Source organism: Panthera pardus, unplaced genomic scaffold (genome assembly GCF_024362965.1).
Source record: "Panthera pardus isolate Hobbes unplaced genomic scaffold, ASM2436296v1 HiC_scaffold_7, whole genome shotgun sequence".
In the NCBI taxonomy this organism is placed as follows: Eukaryota; Metazoa; Chordata; class Mammalia; order Carnivora; family Felidae; genus Panthera; species Panthera pardus.
The window spans coordinates 17575509-17597113 of record NW_026527002.1 but is presented as its reverse complement, the minus strand read 5'-3'; the positions used below and the strand labels follow the sequence as shown (position 1 = coordinate 17597113).

The window sequence follows — 21605 nt, the reverse complement described above, 5'->3', positions numbered from 1 at the left end:
CACTTTTCAGGATGAGCACTGCGTGTCCTATGTAAGAGATGAATCACTGGGTTCTCCTCCTGAAGCCAAGACTACACTGTATGTTTACATACATTAAATTAAAAAGAGAGAGAAAGAAAGAAAATAATAATAATAATAATAATAATAATAAAGAAAACAATGTCTTCAAGTATGTAAGAGATTGCCTTGGAATTATGAATCGTGTGCTAGGAAACTGTAGTAACTCTTTCATGTGAAAACAGTGGTAAGTCACTAAAAGCTTTGAAAGTATGTAAGCGTTCATGGAGAGTTCCAAAAAATTTAACTTATTGCAATGGAATTATTTATGCATTTAAATAAGAGTCTTGCTTGCTTATACGTGAGAGGAATCATGTGTAATGATCCAGAAAATTCCATTCATGGCCTATCTATATGATTTAGCCTCTTTACTACTAGCCAGACCTTCCTCATTCCCCTCCCCATACCACTTATATTTTTCTCCTGCCTGATACATATAGCAAACCTATGTTTCTTTCAATTACCTAAATTCTAACTACCTATGTGGAATTTAAGAAACAGAACACATGAACACAGAGGAAGGGGGGCATTGGCTCCTTCCATAATTTGGCTATGGTTGATAGCATGGCTATAAACATTGGGGTATATGTGCTCCTATGAATCAGCACTCCTGTATCCTTTGAATAAATTCCTAATAGTGCTATTGCTAGGTGGTAAGGTAATTCTATTTTTAATTTTTTGAGGAACGTTCATACTGTTTTCCAGAGTTCCTGCACTAGTTTGCATTCCCACCAGCAGTGCAAAAGGGTTCCTCTTTCTCTACATCCCCGCCAACATCTGTTGTTTCCTGAGTTAATGTTAGCCACTCTGACCAGTGTGAGGTAGTATCTCAATGTGGTTTTGATTTGTATTTCCCTGATGATGAGCAATGTTGAGCATCTTTTCATGTATCTGTTTGCCATCTGGATGTCTTCCTTAGAAAAGTGGCAGTTCATGCCTTCTGCCCATTTCTTCACTGGATTATATGTTTTTCAGGTGTTGAGTTTGGTAAGTTCTTTATAGACTTTGGATAATAACCCATTATCTGATTATCATTTGCAAATATCTTCTGCCATTTCATCAGTTGCCTTTTAGTTTTGTTAATTGTTTCCTTTGCTGTGCAGAAAGTTTATCTTGATGAGGTCCCAATAGTTCATTTTTGCTTTTATTTTCTTGGCTTCAGAGACATGTCAAATACGAAGTTGCTGTGGCTTAGGTCAAAGAGGTTGCTGCCTGTTTTGTCCTGTAAGATTTTGATAGTTTCCTGTCTCACCCTTAGGTCTTTCATCCTTTTTGAATTTATTTTTGTGTATGGTTTAAGAAAGTGGTCTAGTTTCATTCTTCTGCATGTTGCTGTCCAATTTTCCCAGCACCATGTACTAAAGAGACTTTTTTCCATTGGATACTGCTTTGTTGAAGATTAGTTGGCCATATGTTTGTGGGTCCATTTCTAGGTTCTGTATTCTATTCTATTGGTCTATGTTTCTGTTTTTGTGCCCATACCATATTGTCTTGATGATTACAGCTTTTGTAATACAGACTAAAGTCTAGGATTGTGATGCCTCCAGCTTTGGTTTTCCTTTTCAACATTACTTTGGCCATTCGGGGTCTTTTGTGGTTCCATACAAATTTTAGGATTGTTTATTCTAGCTCTTTGAAGAATGCTGGTGCTATTTTGATGGGGATTGCATTGAATGTGTAGATTTTTTGGGTGGTATAGACATTTTAACAATATTTGTTCTTCCGATCCATGAGCATGGAATATTTTTCCAATTTTTTGTGTCATCTTCAATTTCTTTCATAAGCTTTCTATAGCTTTCAGTGTAGACATCTTTTACCTCTTTGGTTAGGTTTATTCCTAGGAATTTTATGGTTCTTGGTGCAATTGTTAAGGGGATCAATCCCTTGATATCTCTTTCTGTTGCTTCAATATTGGTGTATAGAAATGCAAGTGATTTTCTGTACATTGATTTTATATCTTGCAACTTTGCTGAATGTATGTATCAGTTCTAGCAGTATTTTGGTGGAGTCTTCTGGATTTTCCATGTAGAGTATCATGTCATCTGCAAAGAGTGAAAGTTTGTCTTCTTTGCCAGTTTGGGTGCCTTTTTATTTCATTTTGTTGTCTGATTGCTGAGGCCAGGACTTCCAACACTAGGTTAAACAACAGTGGTAAGAGTGGACATCCTTGTCATGTTCTTCATCCTAGAGGAAAGTCCTCAGTTTTTCCTCATTGAGGATGATATTAGCTGTGGGCTTTTCTTATATGGCTTTTATGATGTTGTTATGTTCCTTCTATCCCAACTTTCTTGAGCGTTTTTATTGAGAAAGAATGTTGTATATTGTCAAATGCTTTTTCTGCATCTATTGAAAGGATCATATGGTTATCCTTCCTTTTATTAATGTGATGGATCACATTGATTTTGCGAATACTGAACCAGCCTTGCAGACCAGGAATGAATCCCACTTGATCATGGTGAATCATTCTTTTAATATACTGTTGAATTCAAAACAAAAGACCCAAAATAGCCAAAGCTATCTTAAGAAAGAAGAACAAAGCTGAAGGCATCACATGCCCTGATTTCAAACTATGTTACAAAGCTAAAGTGATTAAACAGTATGGTATTGCCAACAGTATTAACACAAAAACAGACACACAGATCAATGGAACAGAATCGAGAGCCCAGAAATAAAACCATGCATATTGGGTCAATTAATTTACAACAAAGGAGCCAAGAATAAACAGTGGGGAATGGACTTTCTCTTTAATATTTGGTATTGAGAAAACTGGGCAGCCACATGCAAAAGAATATAATAAATAGACTACAATTTTAGACCACACACAAAAGTTAACTCAAAGACCTGAAAACCTAAAGCTCCAAGAAGACCTAAGCAGCAATAAGCTCCTTGACCTTGGTCTTGGTGATGATTTTTTAGAACTGACTCTAAAAGCAAAGGAAATCAAAGCAAAAATAAACAAGTGGGACTATATGAAATTAAAAAGCTTCTGCACAGCAAACAAAACCATCAACAAAATGAAAAGGCAGCCTACTTAATGGGAAGGAAATATTTGCAAATCATATATCCAATAAGGCATTACTATCTAAAATATATAAGGAACTTCTATAACTCAATAGCAATAGATCTGAATAGATATTTTTTTCCAGACAAGACCTACAGATGGCCAACAGGCACATGAAAAGATGCTCAAAATCACTAAAAATCAGGGAAATGCAAATCAAACCCACAAAGAAACACCACTTCACGCCTGTTAGAATGGCCATTATATATATGTGTGTGTGTGTGTGTGTGTGTGTGTGTGTGTGTGTATACACACACACACACACACACATATATATATATGAGAACAAATAATAAGTGTTGGGAAGAAATATGGAAAAAAAAGGGACCCTTGTGCACTGTTGGTGGGAATGCAATTAGGTACAGGCACTATGGAAAACAGATGATGGGAGTTTCTCAAATAATTAAAGATAAAACTATCAGAAATTCTACATCTTGGTGTTTATCCAAAGAAAACAAAAGTACTAATTTGAAAAGGTATATGCATCACTGTTTGCTGCAGCATTATTTATGATAGCCAACATGGGAAAACAACCCACATGCTCAGTGATGGATGAATGGGTAAAGATGTGGTGTATACACACACACACGGTGGAATATTACTCAGCCATACGAAAGAATGAAATCTTGCCATTTTGACAACAGGGATGGTTCTTGAGGGTATTATGCTAAGTGAAATAAGAGAAACTGAGGTATCAGTGATCTTACTTATATGTGAAACCTAAAAAAACAAAACAAAACAAAAACCTCATAGAAACAGAAAACAGAAGGGTGGTTCCTAGGGTAGAGGGTGTTGGGATGTGGCACAACAGGTAAAGGGGGTCAAGAGGTACAAACTTCCAGTCATAAATAAGTGATAGAGATGTACAGTGTGGTAACTATAGTCAATAATATTATATTGCATGTTTGAAAATTGCCAAGAAAGTAAATCTTAAAAGTTTTCATCATAGGAAAAAACTAAAATTTGTTGACACAAAGCAAGAAACAGACTCTTAACTATAGAGAACACTCCAATAGTTACCAGAGGGGAGGTGGGTGGGAGGATGAGTTAAATAGGTGATGGGGATTAAGGAGTGCACTTGTGGTGAACACTGGGTGATGTATGGAACAGTTCAATCACTATATTACACATCTGAAACTAATGTAACATTGTATGTCAACTAACTGGATTAAAATTAAAAATTTTTTAAAAATCCAAAATTTTTGTAACTTTTTATATTTCACCTTTACATACACATTTTATAATAAGCTTCTCTATAACTACATAATTAGAATTGTGCTAAACTCGAGATTAGTTGACACCTTTACAATGTTTTCCAGTCCATGAACATATCTTTCATTTATTTAGGTCTTCTTTGAGTTTCTTCATGAGCATTTTGTTGTTTTCAGCATAGGATCCTGTATGTTTTGTTAGATTTATAGTCAAGCATTTCATTTTTTGATTCTGCTGTAAATGGGATTTTTTAAATTTTGGTTTCCAATTGTACATTAATAGTATATAAAAATACAATAGATTTTTATGCATTGATTCTGTATTCTGACCTTGTTAAACTTATTTATCATAAGTTCTAGGAGTTTGGGTAGATTCCTTGGAATTTTCTACATAGGCAATTAGGTTAACTGTCAGTAAGAACGGTTTGTTTCTTCCATTCCAATCTGTGTGCCTTTTCTTTCCCTTGCCTTATTGTATTGGCCAGGACTTCAAGTATGATATTGAATAGGAGTTGTGAGAATGGACATCCTTGCCTTGTTTCTGACCTTAGAATTCAACGTTTCACCATTGAATTTTGTCACAATTGAGTATGATGTTGGCTGTATTTGTTTTTTCTTGTTTTTTCTTTTTAAAATGTTCTTAATCAGGTTGAAAATGTTTGCCGAGAGTTTTTATCATGAATAAATGTTGAATGTTGTCAAGTGCTTTTTCCTATCAATTGATACGATAATGTAGTTATTTTTAGTTCACTAGAGTGGTCAATTACATTGCTTGATTTTTCTAATATTGAACAAGCCTGCATTCCCAAGATGAACCCATACCTTCCCTCCATTGGTTATGGCATATTATTCTTTTCTATATTGCTGAATTTGATTTGCCAATATTCTGTATTTTTACATTTATGTTCTTAGGGGATATTGGTCTGTGGTTCTTTTTTTGCAGTTTTGAGTTTTATTGAGTTTTGTTCTCACGGTTATGCTGGCCTCATAATATAAGCTGAGAATTGTTCCATCCTCTTCTATTTTCTCAAAGAGATAGTGTTGATGTTATTTCTTCTTTAAATGTTTGATAGAACTTACTAGTAAAATTAACTAGGCTTAGAGATTTCTTTTTCCAAAAAGTTTCAAAATGACATTTCAGTTTATTTAAAAGGCAGGCTTTTAATAGAAATTCGTGGAGCCTCTGGGTGGCTCAGTCAGTTAAGCGTCTGACTTCAGCTTAGGTCACAAGCTCACAGTTTGTGAGTTCAAGCCCCACATTGGGCTGTGCTGACAACTCAGAGCCTGGAGCTTGCTTGCTTCAGATTGTGTGTCTTCCTCTTTCTCTGCCCCTCCCCCGCTCGATTTAAAGAATTTTTAATAATAAAAAAATAAAAATTCCCATTTCTAATGAAAGAAAAACCTGACATCCAGGAAATTAATGCCCACTTAGTCATTAATGTTTAACAGTTCAGTGTACTAAATGGTGAGTAGTTTCAAAGCAAAGAAAAGATGTAGTCCTGTCTTAAAATAATTATGGCACAGTAATGGTGAAAAAGCATTTTCAAATGGGTATATACAAATATGTGACTAAGAAGAAAGACATAGGATAGAACAATGGTTAAGAGCATGCATGAACTTTGGCATAACATAGTTGGTTCTGTAACCTTGGGCAACTAACTTCTCTAACCCTTTTTTTCCCCCTCATTTGTGAAAAAGCAATAATACCATACACATGGCTGAGTTGTTGTAAGGATTGAATGAGTTAACGCTTATTAAGGGATTCATACGAAGTAAACACCTAATATGTAGTAGCTCATTAATGTGACTTTCCTGGAAAAATTATAATTACATATAGAGGAAAGAGAAGAGAATAGTACCATGGATTATAAGTAAGCACTTTCCACCCTTCTAGAGAATTATGTAGCTTGAATATTTTAAGAAAATTTAAGTGCTTATGCTTTCAGTTTATTACTCTGTAAAACATTAGTCCTTGATGATTTAAAATTCGTGAAAAAATCTCTTACTTTCAACTTCCTGCTATCGGTTTGGAATTTTTTTTCTGCAACTTTCTAATTTTCTTGAAACTTCACTGTGATTACCAAATACCATAATGTAGTCTCTTATTTAATAAAAATTTGCTTGCTCCTCTTATCTTTTCTTTCTAAATCAAATTCTTTAATCTACCATGTTCTCCCTCTGTCTGTCCTGTCCAGTGTATTGATACTTTTCCTGCAGAACAATGAGCAGGACCTCTGCATTTGAAGACACTATTCACTTATTTCCTTATTTAACAAGATTGAAACTAGCGGACTGATAAAGGAGGAATATCAAATTAGTTTAGAAGCCTCTTCACATGAAAAGCAAGAAAGCAGATTTGACTTGCTTTGGATATGGCCTTTTAGTCATTGTTACGGTTTCAGCAAGACTGATATGGTTCTGTTTAATCAGTGTTTCCCATTTTTTACTAAGTTGCCTGCTTTATCTTGCCTTATATCCTTGGTCTTCAAAAATTTGCAGCCTCCTTAAACACTACCATGGAAATCGAATAGGTATGAAGTATAAGGTAGATGATGCTATAAAAGGAGACGAGGAAGGGATTGTCGCTGTTGGAGATAGAAGTAGAAGACTTAGAAGGTGATGGATTTTAATGAGGTTTTGAAGGTTGGGAAGCCTCTGAGGAGAGCAAACAAAAGAAAGGTGGTAGTGGGTACTCTGGATTGCTGAAAGCTGAACAAAGGCATGCAGATGCAGAAGAGCTCGGTGTGTGTTTGTGGTGTGGGGATGAAAGGAAGAAGGATGGACTGCAGGAAGGGTTGGAACTTGAGTGCTTATGCATGTATTTCAGGGGAGGAGAGAGTAGGCAGAGAAGGTTACAAGAACAGATTGTTTAGAGAAGCAGTAGAGTCTATGGGCTCTGGAGCCAAACTTTTGAACCTGTAATCCTGGCGCCACTACTTATTAATTGTATGGCTGGGCAAATTACCGAAATTCTGTCTGTTTCTTCATCTATAAATCAGGGATAATAATGGAAACTTCATTTGGGTTACTGTGCCTGGCTCATAATAAGCTCTATATAAATGTTAATTATTATTACCATTACTATAGAGAAATTAGTTGGAGAGTCAGGGAAGGGTCAGATGATGGAATGTTTTGAAAGCTAATAGAATTTAGAGATCATGTGAAAGACTACTTTTTTAGTCAAGTGAACATGACGCTATATTTGATGTTAACGAATATTGGCTTTTAACATCAATCAGGTATGCTCAGCCTTAATTAAAATTTTATTCTGATTTTATTTAATTTTCATGTTACTCTGAACGTCTATCTGTATTTAAAAGGATGATGATAAAGCTCACCAACCAAGGTGCTAAAACCCAGGTCAAAGTCTTTTATTGTTTGATATTATTTGACTCTTTGGAATCAAGGTGGGAATATTATCCAAAGAAAAAAGGCAGCTAATCTATAACAAAGTTATAAATGAAAGGGAAAGTGATGAGGGGCAATGAAGTGATAGGAAGGTGAGATTATAGACTGAGGGGTAAAAATGGACTAAGGAAAAGCAATCATATATAAGAAAAACCTATTTTATTTTATTATTTTTAAAATACTTATTTATTTTGAGAGAGAGCACAGGTGGGGGTGGGGGTGGGGCAGAGAGAGGGAGTGAGAGAATCCCAGGCAGGCTCTGTGCTGTCAGTGCAGAGCCCAACACAGGGCTGGATCCCACAAACCATGAGATCATGGCCTGAACTGAAATCAAGAGTTGGATGCATAAGCTACTGAGCCACCCAGGCATCTCAAGAAAAACAGATTTTAAAATTTAGAGGATGATGGGCATTTCAGAAGAATTTGAGTGTTTTAAAAACAGCAATGAGTCAAATGCAAGTGAATACTCAGATTGAATTTAAGTAGGTTGGGTAAGCACCAAGCAGCAATAACAATTAAAAAAAAGGGGGGGGGGGAAACATATGTACAGGGAAACACACTCAACATTTCATGTAAAAATTGCCTGAGCCTAGTACCCCCTAACTCCTTCCCCTTCCCCATCTTTCCCATACTTGTGAATAACAGACTAAAAATATTATCTTAACCTTTTTCTTCCAACGTTATCTTTGTTTTAGAGTCTTAACTTATTTTTTGCTCCAGGCAGGTCAGAGTTATTACGTTGATTTCAAGTTGGATGAGAATGCCTACCTTCCAAGGCTGGACACCCCCTGCTTCCATCACTACCACCTTCGGGGTGAAGTCCTAGCTAGACTTAGGAAAGGAGGAGGAGGAATTGTCCTCCGGGAGAAAGGATGGAGGCTATTCTGAGAAGGTTAGGTCATATCTCAGAGCAGTTGATTCTTCTAAAACTGAAAACTGTACCCTCGCCATCAAATCTGCTCCTATTCTAGTCTAGGACATCTCCACAGACAGCATTTCTACTCATTCTCTCGCTCCTGTAAGAAACATGATATTCATTGGTGACCTCTTCCTTATCTTCACTCCCAACTCATTACTAAGTCCTGTCCACTATGCCACCAAAGTGTATCTCAAATCTGTCCACCTTGCTCCATTTCCATCTCCATGGCCATCACTCAGACACCGCTGATCTAATGTTCATGCAAGTTAGAAAAAGGAGTCCCTTCCCCTGGGCAGATGCTGGGGCTCGACTTCAGCCTTATTTGCCATCTTTCCACAGGTGATGATCTCTAAAACTGCCTAATGGTCCTGGACCCCAGCCCACGCCATGCTGCTCTGTTGTAATCACCTTTTCACTGTTCTGCACACATCCACTCTCGTCCCCTTTCAACCCACTCTCCACACAACAGAGGGACTACTTTTAAGTCCCAATCTGATCACTTGACTCCCTAATCTTTCAATAGGTTTCTACTGCTATCAGAATAAAATCCTGAACCCTTAACACGGCTTACAAGGTTCTGTATGGTCTGATACCTAGTTTCCTCTTTATCTTCACTGGCACCATTTCGCCTTGATAACTTACAGCCACATGACCTTGTTTTGGTTCCTGAAACTTGCCAAGCTTCCCACTTACTCCAAAAGACTGCCTGACTTAGCTTGGCTAAATTTTACTCTTCTTTCAGGTCTCAATTTAAATGTTACTTCTTTATGAAAGCCATCCCTGAATCCAAAATCTAAAGAGCCCCTTATTGCACTCTATTCTTTAATCGTACTTAACACATTTTATAATTATATATTCACTAGTGATTTACTTAATATTCTTTTCCCTACTACATACGCTAAGGTCCACAGGGGTGAGGATCATACCTGACTTAGTCCAGTATCTTTCATTCACCTAAGTTTCTATTCAAGCTCATTCTAAAGGCCTTCTCTATGCCATTAACTATACTAGATGCTAGGCATAGAGAAGCCAATAGACAGATGAAGTCCTTGCTCTTTTGAGGAAAACAAAACCAGTCAATAAACAAGCAGACAAGATGATTACAGATTGTGATATGTGGTATGCAGTAGACTCTGGGCACTTGAAGCTCAGAGATCTGTTTATATGAACGCCAAATGTTTAGGAGAGAGCTAGCTGCTAAACATAACTGAAGAACTTACTTTGTTCATATAAAGTCCAAAACAAATATTCCTGATGGATGGATGCCTCTCCTCCAAATGCTAATTCAGGGACCCAGGATCCTTCTAATTTGTGGCTCTGCCATCTTCAGCATGTGGCCAGAGAAGGGGAAACAAGCATGGAAGATTGATTGTGGAATTATTTTTTTTAATTAGGTAAATCTGGATGGCTACACCTAATTGCAAGGGAGGCTGGGGAACACAATGGATCTCTGCACTGAGGAAGAAGAGTAAATAGATTTGGTGATTAGCACTTTCCAAAGTACCTGGCACAAACATTGGCATGAAGAAACAAAGATAAACTAGAAATGGGGCTTGTTCTAAAAAATTTTTATAATCTTTGTGTGTACATAGAAATCAGTATTATGTCTGCCTAGTATACTAAATCTCCAATCCCTTAGGAATGTAGAAATTGTCTTTAAAATGAAATTAATGAACTTGTGTATGTTTCTCAGTTTTAAAAATTAATCTACTTGTCCACTTTAATTCAGGGTCACCTTCAAGGTTTCTACTTTTACTTCCCATGGTTTTTAGCCTGTCCCAAATCTTACCCCATCACAGCCCCTCTGTTTCATGGGTTTGGTTGGTTGCATTAGGACAAGTCCCTAGTCAGAGCAATAGAACAGATCAGAAGTGAGAGATCCTCTTAATAATTTGGGACCCAGGAGATTTGAACTTGTAGACATGCACCTAAATCACTATATAAATTCCCTGCATATATTTTATGGTATTCTTCATCGTATGCTCTGAATTAAACACTGTAGAAATTTTAATTATTCTTTGGTACCAAAGCAGAAACATGGTCACATGTTTGTGGCAATCTGTATTTAAAGCTTTTCTATTCTTAAACTAGTTTTCGTGTCCTGGACCGCATCGTAGTATTACAAGCACAGAAACACAGAGCTCTAAGGGACCTCATCAATCAGAAACATTTACCTGTTCACCTATCTTTAGACTTAATTCAGAAGGGATCTGAAATCTAGAGTTTACTGACTAATCCTACAAAGATAAAAAAAAAAAAAAGTGCAACATGCCTGAATCCATGTCAAATTGTTTTAGTTTACTCTTCCTAAGAGAAACTCCTCCTTGAGGTAGTCGGAGAGCACGGTCCTGGATAGCCGTTTCACGCATTGGTAAGGAAATTTAGAGTCGAGCGCGGCAGGTGGAAACACTGTGCGGCTGAGAATGGGCGATGCGGGTGTTTCCGCGATCCCTGGAACTGAAGGGACTGCGCTTTCACTAACAGGATCTTCAGGAAGTCGGAGAAGTGGAAGCAGCGTAGCCTGGAGTCCTTTTCACCGGGTGGGAGCAAGGGTTCCGCGGGTCCTCGGCCCCGCAGCAGAGCGGCCCCGAATTGCCAAGCGCCGCAGGACGCCCGCCACGCCCCACGCCGCCCTGCAGGCGAACGAGGGAGGCGGCGAGGCCCCGCCGGGCCACCGTAGCGCTGCGGCTCGGGCCTCTCCTCCCGCGCCGCCCTCCGCCCCCAGCCTCCCCGCGCCGCGGCAGCTCTGGGCAGGCAGCGCCGCCGCCGCCGCCGCCGCCGCCGCTTCCTCCTCTGCAGCCGTTCGGCCGCTGCGTGACGCGTCGTTTCCTCCCAACATGGCGGCCGGGGCAGGTCGGCGGTGATGGAGGCCAGTCCGCGGCCGCGGCGGGTGCTAATCCCCACGGTAGCTAGGGCAGCCGTGCTCTCTTCGGGCTTCTGAGCTGCCGCCGCCTTGTCCCTCGGCTCCCGGCAGACGGCCGCCCGGACTGGGCTCCCTCGCCGCCCCTGGGCCGGAGGGGCGAGTGAGGGGGGTGGCCGGGAAGCGACCCCAGGCAGGAGAGCGGAGGTCCGACGGGCGCGGCCCTCTAGGGGTGGCCTCTCTAGAGGCGGTGAAGACCTCCGTGCCCCTCGCCTGCACCGCGACTGCTCCCACCTGCCCGCCCCTTCCTGATCCTGCCGCTGCCCTCCACGCCTCCTCTCCTCCACTTCCACCCCCTCTCCTTTCTCTCCTCTTCTTCCCCCCCCCTCCTCCTCCTCCTCCTCCTCCTCTTCCCCTCCAGCCGCTGGGAGCCGCGGGTCGGACGAGCCGCCGCCTCCTTCTCTGCGTCCATGTATGAGGGGAAGAAGACGAAGAACATGTTCCTGACCCGGGCCCTGGAAAAGATTTTGGCCGACAAGGAAGTGAAGAAGGCGCATCACTCCCAGCTGCGCAAAGCGTGTGAGGTGGCGTTAGGTGAGCGGGGAGGAGGCCCGGGGCGGGGGTAGGGGCGGCCCGCGCGGCAGCCGCCGCCGGAGGTGGGGTCGTCTGGGGCTGCCCTAAGCCGGCGCCGCTGACCTCAGGGAGCCCTCGCGAAGCTCTTTGCTCCCTGGCTGGAGTTGACACTAACTCGGCTGGATGTGGGGCAGAGGCAGGGTGGAGGAGGAAGGGCAGTAAGCTAGGCTCGGGGAACAGGGCAGGGCTTGGAATCGACTTGAGAGTATGGGAAGATTTTGCTGATGGACCGTGCGGTGCGGACAGGATATCACCCTTTGTGATGAGCAGAAGATGAGCTGTTGTTTATTAGCTTGAAAATCGAGGTGGAGCTGATTTGTCAAGATTGGGCGTGGGAAGGGTTCCGTATCGTAATTTCGATAACTTTGTCGTTTGGTGTGATACTTTGGGAAGATAGGCCGAAGTTGTTCCCTTGTTGACAGTCTTGAGCAGGGGTTTGTAAGAGGTGTAGCCCATTCTGACATCTCTCCGCCTCCGCCACAAGAAAAACAGAGTGATGTTGTGTGTGACTGGACTGACCTGGAAGAACAAGACCAGAGGTTAAGGGGTGGGGGTGGCGATATAAAGGCGAGGAAGTGAAGGACCTTTAAATATGCTGGCTTTATGACAAGAAAGGGAGGTTTTGAAATGGGGAAAATGAAAAAGACAATGACACCCACCAGCCACATGTCTGGACAGTGGCAGCTGCTCTCAAGCTTGCATTCTGATCTGTAGTTGAGACGGAGGAGATCTAGTGTACTGAAGCCCATAGCAGAGTAATTCCAAACAATACCTATAGTGAGGACAGGCAAGATGAGGAATTGTTAAAGGGAGAACACTGATCTATGGCATCCGTCAAAGATGAAATCGTTTAAGGAGAGACCAGGACATTTAACACAAAGATGAATTCCTAACACTTAGGCTTTTATTTTATAGCAGTGGAAATAGACTATATCGAATTGACAAGAAAATGAAACTTGTTAAATGGGCTTTGGAAAAAAAAGTGTTCTTGAAGGGAAAGAAATCCAGGGTAACTTAAAGGTGTACTAAAGTAAAGCGTGAAGACAGCAAAGACCTTTTAATTATTAAAATATACTACTTTCTAACTTGCTATATAATCTATTGTTTTAACTTCTTTTCTAGATACTTTAAGGTGGTGATGTGAAAAACATTACCATAGAAATTTTCGTTAAAAGTTCTTTAAATCTGTGGTATAGTGGGTTTAAGTTTAGTTTTCTGGCCCTTCGTGGATTAGAAGTTCGTCTTTTATTATTCTCGTAGCTAATGAAAGACTGTTCTAGGTATATGACAAGACATTGTATAATGTAAAAAATTGAATTTACATCTAGGTCCTGAAAGGAGTAATTATTAAATTGGGGTGGGATGAGGGAAGAAATGATTTTTAGAGTTTTTAAAGGAATTACATGTTTATAAATAATGTGCAGGTTAAAGAACTCTAGAGATACAAACTAAACGTTTAGTTTGAGGCCAGATTTTCCATGTTAAATATATTTTTAATATACTAAATTATAAGTATTAGACTGAAGAAATGGAGTGTGTTTTATATACAAATTTTTTCTTCTCCAAAATGCCAATATAAGTGAGTGGGTTGTTTTTTGTTTTTTTCAAGTTGATTGATTGATTTTGAGAGAGAGCATGGGAGGGTCAGAGAGAGAGAGGGAGAGAGAGAGAGAATCCCAAGCAGGCCCCTCACTGCCAGTGCAGAGCCTGACGTGGGGCTCTAACTTATGCATTGTGAAATCATGACCTGAGCCAAAACCAGTAGTCAGACACTTAATCAACTGAGCCACCCAGGCACCCCTAAGTGAGTGTGTTTTAATGGAGAGTTCAGTGGAAGGAGAGTCTGGGATCCTGGGTTAAATCTGTTACATTGCAGTATAGTCGAGTCTTTGGGCCTTAGTTTCCTTCCTTGTAAAATTGGGATATGGAACTTAATGATTGTAAGGTTACATCCCCTCTAATGTGCCATGAACGTGAACACACAGTTTTGTTAACTTGTGCATTGAATATTCTTGTCCCTCTTTTTTTTTTTAATTTTTTTTTTAACGTTTATTTATTATTGAGAGACAGACACAGAGCGTGAGCAGGGGAGAGGCAGAGAGAGGGGGAGACACAGAATCCGAAGTAGGCTCCAGGCTCTGAGCTGTCAGCACAGAGCCCGATGCGGGGCTCGAACTCAGAGACTGCTAGATATGACCTGAGCTGAAATCGGTCGCCCAACCAACTGAGCCACCCAGGCGCCCCTTCTTGTCCCTCTTGATTGGCACCTTTAGAGGGCTTATAGCTTGGTCCTTACCGTATCTAGGTATAGGAGCTACTTGGTAGTGAGTGTGCCAGCTATACTAGGAATTGTCTATTGCAGATTTTGCTGGGTTTTTACTTTTTGTCTGCCTCTTCCATATAGTTAGCAGAAGCTTTATTATGAGGAATGTGACTACCCAGGCAGGGGCTAGGCAACACAGTACTTTCTTAAGATGTATAAGGCTTTTTCTCACATTTTCTAGGAGTTACATTTAGTCTCCTACAAAATTTAATTGAACAATCTCAAAGTAGTTAATCCCTGATGAATTTAGTTTCCTTCCAGTCATACATTTACATTATTGCCAAACATAAACAGATAGGGATAACCCATTTCATTGTTACAGAAAGTATAATGTCTTGTAGTAAGATGGTATCTTCAAATATGTATTGTCCCTGGAAACTATTATAAGTCTCCCCTTGGTCTTCATTGTTGAGAATCCAGGCCCACTTTGGTCTCTTAATCTATGTGGCCATCAAGCAGGATGGGAATGTAAACTGGAATGGACTGGTTTGGTCATCTCTGATGTAGATTAGGTTGTGAACAGGTAGGAGTTGGATGATGGAAGTATAGATGCGAGTGTTATAATCCTTCTAAATATACTGTGTATATAACTCTTCTGAATACACCTGCCTGCATCCTTTCTCTTCTCTACCCCCAAATAGTTACTGAGCACTTACTGAGGAGTTGAAGGGAGATGGGCAATAAACAGGAAAATGTATGGTATGTCAGACTTTTAATCCTTTTGTGTTTTAAAATCATTTTATTGGCATGTGAGGAGATTTCAGAGCACTGGTATTCCAAATTTGGTTACCTTTTAATATAGTGACCAGTTATGAATAGGAATTCTGTAAATAATACTGATGAAATTATATTTCATCACAGTTCTTAAGAAAACTATATTTTTTCGTTAAACGTTTTAGGACACCTTATCTAGATTAGGGGAGATTTTTATTAAAACAAAATCCATTTGCAAAGATACTATATACAGAAAATTTTTATTTTTTTCACAAGAAAAATAATGAAAACTTTAAAGGGTATGCAGATTATTTAAATTTTTTAACAAATTATCTTACATTTCAGACTTTATTTTGAAGAATGGCAAAAAAAAAACAAAAACCCAGAAAAAAAACCAACAAAAAAAACCCTTCACATCTACATTGTTAAAATCACTGTGAAGCCCACAAGCCCAAGAACAGCTCCAGGTTGCCCTCTCTTGGTACCTGCCCCACTACAGCTCTCTGCAGCTAAGACCAAACTCTGCAGAGGGCTTCTAGGCTGCCCTAGCTTAGCTTGATCCATTCCTGCTCTCTAGAATCCTGAATTAAAAATAGTCTGGCCATCTGCTGGCAGATGAGACAACAGCTGAGCTATTTTTAGTTTCAAAGAATTTAGGATTGTTAGAGGATCAGACTTGAAGGTAGCATTGTTTGTCTTTCCGGGAGGGGAGGTTGCCTTTGTGCCATATTCCAATTAGGCCTCTAAGTTTCAGGAGTTTCTTTGATGTTAGGTCTATGACTAATTCAACTTCTGCTTCTAATATCAGATATCTATGAAGATATGCTGCAAATGTTAGGATGAACTAGTTCAAGGTTGGAAGTTGGCACTGATACAGAATAGGAGTGAAAAGGGTGACCAGAAGAAGGTTTTAGAGGCAAGGGGAGGCATTCAGGGACAGTCATAAGGGTGGGATCCCTTGAGATATGGGAGAATGATGGAGAAAAAAGAGGACTTGTGAGGGAAGTGATTTTTGCATCAGGGTGTGAACTTGTGTTGTTTAGCATATTCTAAAGTGATCCTACTGATTTAGTTTTTTTATTTAAGAATCTGTTACCTACCATTATAGTTACCCCCAGAAATGTAAGTAAAATATTTAGGCAAAAAATTTTGCTTCTTTCTGTACCTCCAGTCCCAGCCTTATTTTGGTTAGTGGTGTTATTAAAAAGGGATATATGGGGGGAGGGGAGATTACTTGAGTGCCATCGACCCCAATTTTATGCTTTTGGTAATTTCAATTTTTTCACCATTTATGAAAAAGTATAGTGACTTACCCCAAATAACATCCTGCAGTGAACATTTTAATTATAATTTAAATCCATTAGCAAGTCTCCTTTTAAACCTTTCTTGTCATCTAGAGTAAAAAGTGTCTTTGGTAAGTCAGGCTACCAAGATTTTTGAGATAGCTGGGGAAAAAAGTAATGAATGAAATGATTGATGCAAGATTCTGTTAAGTTTGAGTTGAAAAAAGTAAGTTTGGGTTTCAGTGCGTATACTCTTTCCATTGTGGAGATTTACAATCTACATTAACATAGTTAAGATTCTGAAAAGTCCTCTAGGAACAATATCTGCTCTATTTTGCTTATTGAAGTTTTTCCTAAGTTTATTTGACCCTTTTCAGTGTCTTTTTAACACCTCTGTGAAACATTGTTCCTTGGAATTTACTTTGGAACACTATTCAAGGGAAAGAAAGGCCTTAATGACTGATAAGGTAGAGATACAATAGGGTAGATACAATAGCCCTAAGTATTGATGAGTCTGTTCTCCAGAAGAGTCTTTGTGTTTTTGGAAAGCAGTTCTACTGATAGTTTAGGAAGAGGAAAGGAGCAGTTGGGCAGAGTGTTTGTTATCAGATCAAAGGACTGTGAAATGGGAACTAGCCCTGTTTCCCATCCCATCTAATGGCAAGCAACTGGTTGCCATTCCTGATAATATTTAACTTGTAGAGAAACTTCTGTTGGTAATTGTTTTTTTCAAAGCAGAATAAAAATGTATTGTGAATACATTTGAAATATTGTATTCACATATTGTGAAATAATTTGGGGAAATATTTGTCGTAATATTCCTCACAAAATGGAGGTGGGGATATTGGAAAAGGGAAATACATGAAAAAGTTATTGCTGCCATTCAAAGTTAGGTATGTTCTTCATTTGGTTATTAGTTGTGCTAGCATGTGCCAAATATTCCACTGCTTTCATGGAACTTACTTTCTAGTGCATTGAGGTTAACAGTAAAGAACAAACTAATGTAGATCATCAAATTGTTATTTTCTGAAACAGTAGTTCAGAAGGGTAAAGGGAGACATGACCCAGGAGTGCAGTTTTAGATAGTGTTGTCAGGAATGGCCTTTCTATGAGGTGACATTTCAGCAGAGAAGTGACAGAGATTCAGCCTTTCAAATAACTGCATGAAATAGAAATAGAGGTAGCAGTAAGACAGGTGTATGCTTGGGATGGATGTTCCAGGATGAAAGGAAGTTTGGCTGGGGGAGGGGGAGAAGGGGATTGGATTGGATTTTATTCTATTTGTGATGGAAGCCACTGGAGAATTTCATTAGGAGAGTGATATAGCAGATTTACATTTTAAAGGCTCACTTTGGCCCGACATGGTAGTGATTTTTGACTAGGCTGGTGAGGCAAGTGAGAATTGGCTGCATTTGGAATATATTTTAAAGGAGTCCACAGGACTTGCTGATGGGTTGGTTGTATCACAACAGTCTTGAAGCCAGAACTGTAGGGTTGTTGGAGAGGGCATTCACCGTGATGGGGAACACCAGGAGAGAAATAGCCTTTGGGAAATAAGTTGTTACAGTAAAACGTTTTCATCTAACTCTTTGTATGTATTTTATAATTTTTTAATGATAGAATGTCCTGATGATATAATAGGAAACTTTCTACTGAGAAAGGGCAAATTAAAATGATAGGATATTTTCAACTGAGAATGCACAAAACAATTTCAAATTTAAGTTTTTTCGGTGAGGTTTGTCCTAAAGAACGAACTTTCACGTATTTAAAAACAACTGGTCAGGGCGCCTGGGTGGCTCAGTCAGTTGAGCGACCGACTTCGGCTCAGGTCATGATCTCATGGTTTGTGAGTTTGAGCCCCTCATCGGGCTCTCTGCTGACAGCTCAGAGCCTGGAGCCTGCTTCCGATTCTGTGTCTCCCCCTCCCTTTGCCCCTCCCCCACTCATGCTCTGTCTCTATCAGAAATAAACGTTTAAAAAAAAAAACAAACAAAAAAACCCACCAAAACTTGTCTAGTCCCTTTTTGGGGTAAGATCTTTGTAGATGTAATTAGTTCAAGATCTCCAGGTAAAATCATTTTGGATTTAGGGTGGCTCCTAAATCCAGTGACTGATGTCCTTATAAGTAGAGGAAGGGACAGGGAGACACCTGAAGGAAGAAGGTCATGTGAAAATGGAGGTAGAAATTGGAGCTGCGCTGCCATAAATAAGCCAAGGGATACCTGTGTCACCAGAAGCTAGGAAGAGGCAAGGAGTCTTCCCTGGAGCCTTCAGAGGTAGTATGTCTCAGACATCTGGGCTCCAGAACTATGAGCAAATTTCTGTTGTTTTTAAACAACCGAGTTTGTGGTAATTTGTTAACGTTAGCCATGGGAAACTAGTATAAGTTGCTTTTATCCTAACTTTTCAGACCCAGTTTGATTTGAGCTTCCATTTATACAGTGAAATGCAGTCTTTGGCTGATTTGTTTCAGAAGTTACAGAAATTTCTTAAGTTACCTAAATTTTATAATTACTAGAAAGTAATTATTCTGAAGCTTTAGAGTGTGTGAGTCTCTTGAAAAAGTTCTTTAAAAAAGGGTCCTGGGCCCAAGTATTTAAAGGGTTTGTGTTCTTTTAGTATTTTTGTTTTGCTTAGATTTAGACTTGGTGTGACCACATTGGTCTATGTAACCTATGTTATCTTCTCATCCAGGAAAGATTGTGAAAAACAATCTTTAAAGTATTTCATATCACAAAATTACCTTGGGCAGTACGTTTAGAAAAATCCACGTGGGGCAGTTAATATTTTTCTCTCAATTTTGAATCACTTAATCAGCTGTTTAATAATTCTTTACTTCTCTAGAACCTTGCTAAGAAATGACATAGTCAATAAAAAAATAAGCAAAATAGATATGACAGCCAATTACTTTATTCAGAGGAGAGTCCCCTTGTCTTTACTCAGTCACTTTTTTTTTAATGTTTATTTTTGAGGGAGAGAGAGAGAGAGAGAGAGAGAGTGAGCGAGCGAGCATGAGAGGCGGAGGGGCAGAGAGAGAAGGAGACACAGAATGCGAAGCAGGCTCCAGGCTCTGAGCTGTCAGCACAGAGCCGACGTGGGGCTCGAACTCACAGAGTGCAATATCATGACTTGAGCCGAAGTCAGAGGCTTAACTGACTGAGCCACCCAGGCAGGCGCCCCTCAGTCACTTAAATTGTACATAAGTCCAATAAATTTGGCAGTTTACTCTTTTTGTTTTAAATAAACAAAACCTTATTTTCAAAAGTAAAACTGGGGGAAAAATCACCCATGACACTATTAGGTAAAGATAACCATTGCTAACTTTATAAAAAACAACTTTGTTGAGGTATAATTTACATACAACAAAATCTACCTTTTTTTTTTAAGTTAATTTATTTAATATCTATACCCAATGTGGGGCCTGAACTCAGGACCCTGAGAGCAAGAGTTGAATGCTCTTCCTACTAAGCTAGTAGCCACTTACCCCCAAATTTGCCCATTTTAAATGTAATGATTTTTACTTAAGTTCATTGAGTTGTACAGGCATAACCATAATCCAGTTTGAGGACATTTCTGTTACCCCAGTAAGATCCCTAGTGCCTATTTACAGTTAATCCTTGGTGCCACCCCCAGGTCTAGGTATCTACTCATCTACTTTCTGTGTCCAGATTTGCCTTTTCTGTGTATTTCTTATAAGTATAATCATACATATATGGTCTTTTGTGTTTGGTTTCTTTCAGTCAGCATAATGTTTTTGAGGTTCATTCATGTTGTAGCAAGTATCAGTATTTCATTTCTTTTTATTACTGAAGAGTATTCCAGAGTGTGGATGTACCACATTTGGTTATTCACCAGTTGATGGACATTTGGGTTGAATGAATAATGCTAATGGAATATTTATGTGTAAGTCTTTATGTGGACGTAAATTTTTATTTTGTATAGTTACTACCAAGGTGGAATTGCTGGGTCATATGATAAATCCGTGTTTAAATTTTTAAGAAACTAAGTTGTTTTCCAAAGTGGCTGCACCCTTTTACATCCCCATCAGCAATGTAGGAGGGTTTCTTATATCCTTGCCAGCCAAAATTATTACTTTTTTATTTTAGCCATCTTAGTTGATACGAAGTGTTATTTCTTTGAGACACTATTAACTTTTTGAGGTGTTCTTTCCAGATTTTATTCTAATTTTTTTTTAATGTTTATTTTTGAGAGAGAGAGAGAGTGACAAAAAGCAAGTGGGGGAAGGGCAGAGAGAGAGGGAGACACAGATTCTGAAGCAGGTTCTAGGCTCTGAGCTGTCAGCACAGAGCCCTGTGTTGGGCTTCAACTCACGGACCGCGAGATCCGGACCTGAGCTAAAAGTTGGATGCTTAACTGACTGAGCCACCCAGGTGCCCCTCCAGACTTTATTGTGAACACACACAAGAGGCGCGCGTGCGCGCGCGCACACACACACACACACACACACACACACACACACACACACAGATGTATTCAAAAATTGAGCTACTTAATTTCTAAGGCAGCAGTAATTGTTTACTGTATGCCAAGTTGTGTGCCTATGGCTTTATTGGCTTTATCTCAATTTGTCCTCCAAACAACCATATGTGCTTAGGTGCTGTTATTATCTGCATTTTACAGATGAAGAAACTGAGGTTTTATAGAGCTTGTGTTTGGTAGAATTTATAGATGAGTGCTTCTTTTTGGCCTATTGTGGCCTACCTAACCTGCACCCTTACCCACAAAACTTTGTTTACAGTTAACAAATTACAAAAAGGGAAAGAATAGCCTCCTTGGAAACAGTCACCTTTAAGAAAAGAGAAAGGGCAAAATACATAACAAACAACTAACAGCAGTACAGAAAAATATTGTTCTCAACATTTCAGTGAATCTCAAAAGTATTTTTCTACTATGTGTTAATAATGGCATCCCTGAGTCCAACTGTCCATCATACAAGAGACCATTTTATCCTGTGTTCTGCTTAAGAAGTCAGCCAGAATCATGTGTATTTCTGTGTATCTAAGATTTTAAACAACATTGTAAAGTAAGATTTTAATAATTTAAGCCATTTGGAAAATTTAACTGTCCTGTGACACTCCCAAGGATTCTGGTGATATTTTATTATACGTGAGCTCC

The 21605-nt window shown here is 39.4% G+C and overlaps 1 protein-coding gene across 3 annotated transcripts in view; it reads left to right on the top strand.

The window, feature by feature from the left end:
- Positions 1–11442: 11442 nt before the first annotated feature.
- ARFGEF1 (ADP ribosylation factor guanine nucleotide exchange factor 1) overlaps positions 11443–21605 on the top strand; it is a 149216-nt gene continuing 139053 nt past the window's right edge. The window contains exon 1 of one of the 3 annotated variants that reach the window (XM_053896615.1): positions 11443–12110. In XM_053896615.1, coding sequence (XP_053752590.1) covers positions 11987–12110 — 124 coding nt within the window. In that variant the 5' untranslated portion in view covers positions 11443–11986. The remainder of the gene's footprint in view (positions 12111–21605) is intronic. The other 2 variants (XM_053896613.1, XM_019453203.2) reach the window with 2 other exon arrangements.